The following is a 9289-nucleotide window of genomic DNA, read 5'->3' as shown; positions in this document are numbered from 1 at the left end:
CATCCCAAGATTACTCCAAGCCAAGCACACTTAACCATGAAGTTCTCATGGGAAGACTCTCGAAAGGAAAGGTGCACCTTTATTGATATGAGTAGTAACATCTAATCCTTTTAAGTCTTTCTTACACGAGGCATCACACTGTTCTGTATTTACATGCACTATTCTGTTCATACTCTGTTATTACATTTCACATCCTCTGTCTTCATATATTCTGTATTCACATACATTGTTCTGTATTTACATGCACTATTCTATTATGCTCTGGTTAAATCTACGGATATGAATTTAGGACTCACTGCCAGGTGGATAAAAATCGACATGCTTCCCCCCATAACGGGTTGTGCGGCTCGTAGGTTTGACTTAACCCTAGTTGGCCCACCAGAGTTAAATCAATTCCCAACTCTTCAATCTACTACTTTGATTGGCTTTCCCATGCTAGTTTAGACTCCAGGGGGAACCCTACCCTTCACAGCTCAATTGACTATTCAATACCAAAACTCTCTTTAAGACGCGTGGTTGCACTAAGCTCTCAATAACTCTCGCAATGGTACCGTGCATACTATGGTCCATCGGAGTTCTCAAATCATACATTGTAATTTAACATTAATATTTTGCTCTGAATAAATAATTCCAAATACAGTATAATCCCAACCCATTTCAATATTTCCACATATTATACATATTTCATAATTCAACACAGTATTTTCATTTTTCCTCATGCCACACAATTTGAATAATACACATATTTATATAACTATTGAAATAATAAGTCAATCCATGTTCTTTATTTGTTTTACTAAAATTATAGGTTAAATTATCTCCAAAATTTATCATATACTCAAAAGAAGCATTAATAAGCAAAACGAAGATAATTAACCCTACTCATTTTGACCAATTTTTAGAAAATATAAAACAATTCCAACCAATCATTTCAAGTAGTCAATTAATCCAGAAAATTCATTACTTAAATCCTGTAACCTTTTTCTTTACTTTAATCGGTTCATTTTCGAAAGTAATAACTATTAGCACAACCCTAAGCTCAAAAGCCTCAGTTTAAACGGTTGGCTTTCAAAACTTACATGATAATCATATACATACACATATAATTTCCATTTTAACTGGTAGAATTTACAAAACAACTGGTTAATCCATTCCCCTTACCTTATTCAAGGAGAATGTGCCAGTAAGATTCCTAAACCGACGCCTACGAAGTTCAAAGCACAAATCCTATAACCACATATTTTAGTATAATCAGTTAAGTCCTGAAATAATAATTATTTTAATATACCTAGGCTCACACACTCCCGTTAACCAGTTAAATTCTAAAAAATGAGGGTATGATTCACTTCCCATATTTAAATTTATTCTCTAACATATTTAAAAAAATACCAATATGATCAAATTCCCGCAGTTTAATCTAATTCCAAAATATTTCTAGAATTCTAATTTAATCCAATCCCTGCAATTTAACTTAATTCCAAAATGTTCCCCAAAAATTCTATTTAATCATATCCCTGCAGTTTAATTTAATCCGAGGAATATCTCCAAAAAAATCTAATATAATCCAATACTGCAGTTTAATTTAATTCTAAGAATATTTCCAAAAATCTAATTTAATCAATTACCTACAATTTAACATATAATTAAATACTACAATTTGATAATTAAATACTACAATTTAATTAGTTAAAATTTTAAAACAACCCACATAATTTGTACTCCACACCTTAGCCTTGGAGTGGTGCCTGAGAAGTCCAATTAAAAAATTTGTTTCGGTTAAATTGACGAGAATCAACGCTAGGCCCTAGAAATGGCGTCTGATCGTCAATGGCGTTGATCGTCATTTATGCTGAAGATTTGAAAGAAATTGAAAAACGAGAGTAGATTTACCTTATCCCAGAAGTGGTGCCTACAGTTCTCTTACGAAAAATCCACTCCTGTTAAATTGACAATGGCAGAGAATGGAACCCAGTGGTATTTTCCGTTTTTCGATCGGTTAAGAATTCGCCGAGAAATCAAGGAGAGAGAGACGACGAGAGAGTGGAGAGCCAACATGGCTCTCCGGATCTCAAATCCCCTTTCAATTTCAACAAGGAAGCTTCCTGTTTCTAACCTTTGATTATATATATTATAATAACATTACATATATAAATATATATATATATATAACTTATAATATTTTAATATATTATATTATATTATATAATTAATAATTATTATTAATTAATTAAATTTATTTCATTATTTTTATTTTTATTTTTAGATCACTTCTCTAATCTTATATAACTACTTTTGGGAACGTTACATTTCATCTTGTTCTCATCGCCGATATTGGTGATTGAATCAAGTAAATTTGTGTTTTTTTCTTTTAATTCCTTCAAAGAGTTAGTTGTCTTTGTTTGTTGATCCATTTCCAAGACTTACTATAGTTGGCATAATTCTGATTTTAGATAGAAGAAATGAGTTTCTAACACTTTTTATATGCCTTTATTCAATCAATCTTTACTTTCAATAAAGCGAAAAAGGTACCATTGCCAAAGCATAGTCAAGAAGTCGTTAAAGAAGGTTAGGCACAAGAGGCAATAATATCCATCGCCTAGTTTATCCCATTGGAAACCAAGGCAGCTGCTACATATAAGCCTAATCTCTTTCTTCCCTTGCAACCAAAAATCTATTGCCGACTCCCGAGAGTGGCTACAAACGTTAAGCACATCAAACGTTTGTTCCCTCTCACGGGACCCAGCAGAGCACTAGCTCGTTTGCGTCCAGTCACCGCTCCCATATGCAGCGCCGGCCACCTTTTGTTATATAACGACGCTTAGAGAGAATAAGCATTGAGATTCAGAAAGCTTGCTACAAATGAGAGAAGACACATAGATTTATTACTTCGGGAGTTCTCCCAAACACTTCAAAATAAAAACAGGCCACAAACCACAAATTGGTTCATCGCTTAAGACACACAGCATGGAGAACCAGCTGGATGTCATGGATGACGCCGGCCACACTGAGAGGGCTCAGTGGGTGCTTAACTCTCCGGCTCCGCGGGGGCCGTGGCACGAGCTCACCGGTTTTATCAGAGAGACTGTCTTTTGCCGTCGAAGACGCGGGCTCCCGCCACCTTCCTCCAAGGAACGTGCTGTTTCATTCATGAAAGGTGTTTTTCCAATCCTCAGCTGGGGAAAAAATTACAGACTATCAATGTTTAAAAATGATGTCATGGCTGGTCTCACTCTTGCAAGCCTCAGCATTCCTCAGGTATCTGTAATAGTACTTTAGTAGTTAAGTGCTCTTTCGGTGTTTCTTTTGCCTAGTGTTCTAAAAATATTATAGTTTTTATTCTTCTTCTTTTTCTTACTAATATGTATGCTTAATGAAATTCTTGTAGAGTATTGGATATGCCAATTTAGCAAAACTTGATCCTCAATATGGGCTGTGTAAGTTTCTGTATCCAGTTTTGATCACTGCAAGTAATCTTCCATGCACTACATAATTGTGAACTGAATGTGAGTTTTAGCAATATTAGAAGGCAGAATTGAACATTGGTATGGTTTCAGTGTGCACAATATTTGTTCTTTGACTTGGGTGTATTGTATTGTATTGCATTGAATTAGACACAAGTGCTGTCCCCCCTCTAATCTATTCCTTAATGGGGAGCTCAAGGGAGATAGCTATTGGACCGGTAGCCGTGGTCTCGATGCTGCTGTCTTCCCTCGTTCAGAAAGTAGAAGATCCTGCAGCTGATTCCATTGCCTACAGAAAGCTTGTTTTCACCATTACATTCTTCGCTGGCATGTTCCAAGCTGTGTTCGGACTGTTCAGGTGGTGGTAGTTTTTAACTTCGATGCTTTATTTTTTCCTTACTGAAGTAATAGTCCTCCCCCCTCCAAGTTAGTTCATTATCTGATCTTCTGCAGGTTGGGCTTTCTTGTGGATTTTCTCTCACATGCTGTTATTGTTGGATTCATGGGAGGTGCAGCCATTGTCATTGGTCTTCAACAACTAAAGGGGCTGCTTGGTATCACTCACTTCACCAACAAAACCGACGTTATCTCCGTGTTGAAGGCGGTTTTCAAATCAATTCATCAACCCGTATGTTTTACCTCACAAACCACGTTTTAGAGACAAATAATCGGATGTCCTTTTTGCGGGTCTAAAAGTTTTTTACTCAATTTTAAAAAAGGCTTCAAACAAGCAAGCAGACACCTCCACTTGTAAACAACACAATGAAGGATGATCAATTTATAGTTTAAGTGGGTATCCGTTTAACACATCAGTTGTCCACTCTATTGTTTTCTTTTTCTCTGTTTCTCATTTGACATCCTTTTTCCTTCCTTTGTGTTTTTCCAACAGTGGTACCCTATGAATTTTGTTCTGGGATGCTCATTCCTGATTTTCATTCTAATTGCCAGGTTTATTGTAAGTCATAAAATTCTTGCATGCCTTTTCCCCCGATTGGTAAAATTTTACTGTTTTGTTTCTAAATTTGGATGCCCTTCTCAATTATAGGGCAGAAAGGAAAAAAAGCTCTTCTGGTTGCCAGCTATTGCTCCTCTACTATCTGTTATTTTGTCCACCTTGATAGTGTTCTTGACAAAAGCCGATAAGCATGGGGTTACGATATTGAAGCATATCAAAAGAGGCGTGAATCCCAGTTCAGCCAATCAATTAACGTTCAATGGGCCGCATGTTGGGCAAGCAGCCAAAATTGGATTGATTTCTGCTGTTGTTGCTCTCACTGTGAGACTTCTTCTGGCCATTAGTTCGTTCCTCTACCTAGTTTGTTTTCTGTTTCTCTCTTGTTTTGTTTTCTTTAGCTTTGTTTTATTTTTTCAATGGAAGGAAATAAATGTTTAATCATAGCTTACTTTCTTGATGGCAATTATATGACCATGTACTTCAGGAGGCAATTGCCGTTGGTCGGTCCTTCGCTTCCATTAAGGGCTACCACCTTGACGGGAACAAGGAAATGGTGTCCATGGGCTTTGTGAACATTGCAGGATCCTTAACTTCTTGCTATGTGGCAACAGGTGAGCGTCTTTTGCAGCTGTAGTTTACTTAAATCAGTGAGGGAAAAGAAAAATCTGAACTCATCCATCAAGCTAAGAAGACCATTAATGGCCATCAAACAGTTAATCTATTCTCATGATCTTTTCCAGGTTCATTCTCCCGTACCGCTGTGAATTTTGCTGCAGGATGTCAGACAGCAGTATCCAATATAGTGATGGCCATTACTGTGCTTGTATCCCTGGAGTTGTTTACTAGACTCTTGTATTACACTCCAACTGCCATCCTTGCTTCCATTATCTTATCTGCTCTTCCTGGGTTGATCGACATTCGAGAAGCCTGCAATATCTGGAAAATTGACAAACTTGACTTCCTTGCCTGTATTGGTGCCTTTTTTGGGGTCTTGTTCGCAACAGTGGAGATCGGTCTCCTAGCTGCGGTAACCATTTTTACCTAATTTCCCCCCATTGGATAGGAATCATTGTGCACCTATTGACATGTTGATATGAGAAAAAATGACAAGAACCATAGGAAAAACATTCAGCCAACAGAGGAACTCAACATTGACTATTAAGTATGGGACAAATGCTTACTGTATCGTGCACAATAATTTGGATGTTTTTGTGTATTTTAGTTTAAAGCAACGTTTAGAAGGACTCAAAACTCAATAGTCGCCTGACTGATAAGTTCTATTTCACATCACATTTGGGCTAAATAATTTAGCCACCACGTGATTGGTAAGTACGCACCTTTTTGTGCTCTTGACCTTCCAAAACAGCTGACTGGGTAATCAGGACAAGCCGTCCTTTCGCTAGCCCGTTAGCCCTGATTCTTGCAGATCATGAAGTTCCTAATTTAAAGCAACGTTTAGAAGGACTCAAAACTCAATAGTCGCCTGACTGATAAGTTCTATTTCACATCACATTTGGGCTAAATAATTTAGCCACCACGTGATTGGTAAGTACGCACCTTTTTGTGCTCTTGACCTTCCAAAACAGCTGACTGGGTAATCAGGACAAGCCGTCCTTTCGCTAGCCCGTTAGCCCTGATTCTTGCAGATCATGAAGTTCCTACTTTCCATTAGATCAGCCCATATTGGCTTGATGATAGGGATTTGAGATTCATCATTTGATTGTATTTTGTATTACATGCACAACATTTTCCTTCTCTTGAGATGCCATGCTAAAGCATCCTAGTTACATTTTTTAATCTCAGTATAACTTCAAGTAAATGCTCTGATAAGTTACATTTTCACTCAAGCGTAGGTGACCATCTCATTTGGAAAAATCATACTAACATCCATCCGACCAAGCACAGAAGAACAAGGGAGACTACCAGGAACTGATACTTTCAGTGACATCAGTCAATATCCCATGGCTATTAAAACTCCCGGCATCTTGATAATCCGCATCAACTCGGGTTTACTTTGTTTTGCGAATGCTAACTTCATTAGAGAAAGGTGAGTTCATTTTAGCCTGGAAGACAAGAACCAAGGTCCTCTATCCTCGAAGTGAATACCAATTGTCTGTCCCCACGATCCTTTGGCACAATATTGTCACTTGTCATAACAAAACACAGATCCACACCATTCCTTAGTGTTCATTTCGCTTATGGCAGTGTGGCAGGCACAAGACCTTGGGGACAGAAGATGTTTAATGATTTTGGGACAGTGGATCCCTTTCTGGAAGAGAAGGATAAGTGTAATTCATTAACAGTAAAGCATGGATATTGTTTGTTTTAGGGTAATGCAGCGGGTGAGTGAAGATGGGGATGTAACTAAGGAAAATGCAGAGGGATGTATTCAGCTTCTTGTCCTTGACATGTCCAGTAAGTTCTGCTTTATCATAAAAGTACAACCTCAATGACTGCTCTTCAATGGTCTCACAACCAATTTGGATCCATTGATGACAGGCGTGATCAACATTGACACTTCAGGAATCCTAGGACTGGAGGAACTGCACAAAAACATGGTTTCAAAATGCATAGAGGTAAGGATGTTCTCTTTCCTTCGGGATTATGCTATATTTTAGCCTGTTGTTTGGATTGAAACTTCTAATTAAAAAGGTCTAAATCTTCTTCTCTCTCCTTCTTGTTTTTGGGTTTTGGGGTTGCAGTTAGCTATGGCCAACCCAAGGATGCAGGTGATTCAAAAGCTAAAGTTAGCCAAATTTACAGATAAAATTGGAGGACATGTCTTCCTGTCTGTGAGTGATGCCATAGATGCAAGCCTTGCATCCAAATTGGTGAATTTTAGCAGTTGTTGATGGCTTTATATGGCCTAAGTACACCGTTAATTTGTTGAACATTGTTGCTGAGGCTTTTAAAATGGGTGTATGTCTCTATGAGTGCTGATCTATATGCATTCGCAAATAAGTAAAATGAAGCAGTTATCTAATGATGCCTTGTACGGCCCAAGTACACGGTCGATTTGTTGTGCATTACTGTGAGGCCTATGGGTGTGTATGTATGAGCGCAGAGCTATATCTGTTCCCAAATATATAAAACAAAGCAATTATCTGATGAAGATGATTCGCTACCTACCTAGGTCATTGTGTTCACTTGAATTGCGAGGCATATGGGTGTATGTATGTAAGAGTGCAGGTCCATCTGCATTCGCAATTAAATAAAACGAAGCAAATGTTTATGATGGCTTTATACTGCCCAAGTACATGGTCGATTTGTTCTACATTATTGTGAGGCCAATGGGTGTATGTATGTAAAGTTGTGTGAATATTAGTCTGAGAAGTTTGTACAGTAATTATTGATACCATATTTTCTTTAAGTGGCTGAAAAGCTGTAGCTTAAAGAATTTGCTGAAATGTCTTGATCATCTTTGTAGCTAAACTTCTCTAAATATCTAAACACTGGCTGATGTACAGAGTTAAAAAAAATATATCAATAGAAAAGAAATCAGCATAGATGCCCCTAAGTCTCTAATCTAACAATTGTTTTGTAAGCCAAACCATCAAAATTAAAAAGGTTGAAATTTTAGATTTTTAGAATATGACCATCTCTACTACCATTCTTGAGTCACCAATCAAGACATCAATTGAAGCTACTATTATTAAAGAAAAAAAAACGAAATAAACTTTACACTTTGTATAATTAACACGGCCTCAATTGCACTTTCTTTTTTTTTTTAGCACTTCTTACTAACATGAACTCACTTACCTAGTTTCATGGTACGTAACAATAGGTTCAAAGACATTAGAGTTGTAGATTTGGGAGAAGATTTGATAAAGACTTTGTTTTATTGTATTAGAGTTGAAGATTTGGGAGAATATTTGATAAAGACTTAGTTTGTTTTGTTGTATTAGAGTTGAAGATTTGGGAGAAAATTTGATAAAGACTTTTGTTTTATTGTATTCATTTCTCTCAAATGTAATGTGTTTAATATTGTATATCTCTTACAATATGAGGGTCTTGGCTGTAAGACACTTAAATAGGAAAAAATAGAAACAAAATTGGACTGTTCTGTGTTGCCTTGTTAGGGATAGCCAGCCACCCCATGAAGGTAACTTGACCGACTTAGGCAGTAGGTTTGGAGTGGTTGAACAACTAAAGTGGGCTGTTGACTAGTTTAACTTTTCAGGCACTTCACGATTAGTTTTTCTCACGAACGACTAGTATGTAGTCAACCAGCCTATGACATAGGCTGAGCGGTCTAAATAGAGAAGTGACTCTAACAGCCAAAAAACATCCAGTTTGACCTAAAACTCTACATATATGCCTTTTTAAGCCGAAGAAACGATACATGACATATCGCTATTGAAATTTTAAGTGTCTAAACTCTCTTTTCTTTTAATCTCTCTTTGTACCTTAATTTGCTCATTCTTAAGAGATTTCCTAAAACTATTGTGTTATCATTTGCATATTTTTTAGAGTTGTATTGATTGAGCTTCAACTTGTATATCCTTCTTGTTGTGCAACAATCGCCGCTATGATACCAATTGTTGGTGCTGAGTGTGCACAGCGGAAGACCTCACACGAACTCTTACAAAACAATCAATGGAACAAGCAATGCAAGCACTCGATGATGAACTATATACTAAACAAGCAATCACTCAACAATGAAAGTAATAACCAAAAACACAAGAATATTCTTGGTTCAACAATTTGCCTACGTCCACAGGAGCAGTGACTGTTTTTCACTATCACAATGTAAAGTTTACAAAGCTTGTGAAGCTTACATGAAGCCTAACCAAACTAGGGTTACATAATAATGATTAGATACTAATCTAATGCGTACAAAAGACTTCTAGTATATCCAAAAAAAATTTGTAGC

At 37.0% G+C, this 9289-nt stretch overlaps 1 protein-coding gene across 2 annotated transcripts; it reads left to right on the top strand.

The window, feature by feature from the left end:
• Positions 1-2639: 2639 nt before the first annotated feature.
• LOC131161495 (low affinity sulfate transporter 3-like) lies at positions 2640-7659 on the top strand. Of its 2 annotated transcripts, none has more exons than XM_058117300.1 (12): positions 2640-3255; positions 3386-3434; positions 3612-3819; positions 3915-4089; positions 4351-4416; positions 4507-4737; positions 4901-5027; positions 5157-5443; positions 6270-6463; positions 6746-6831; positions 6916-6992; positions 7119-7659. In XM_058117300.1, the coding sequence occupies exons 1-12, from the start codon at positions 2965-2967 to the stop codon at positions 7266-7268; spliced, it is 1941 nt and encodes a 646-aa protein (XP_057973283.1). In that variant the 5' UTR covers positions 2640-2964; the 3' UTR covers positions 7269-7659. The 2 variants fall into 2 exon arrangements, with proteins under 2 accessions (XP_057973283.1, XP_057973282.1); XM_058117299.1 differs by having other exon boundaries at positions 4507-4776.
• The last annotated feature ends 1630 nt before the right edge of the window (positions 7660-9289 follow it).

This window comes from Malania oleifera, chromosome 8 (assembly GCF_029873635.1).
Source record: "Malania oleifera isolate guangnan ecotype guangnan chromosome 8, ASM2987363v1, whole genome shotgun sequence".
Classification (NCBI taxonomy): domain Eukaryota; kingdom Viridiplantae; phylum Streptophyta; class Magnoliopsida; order Santalales; family Ximeniaceae; genus Malania; species Malania oleifera.
This window is presented reverse-complemented; position numbering and strand designations above follow the sequence as displayed.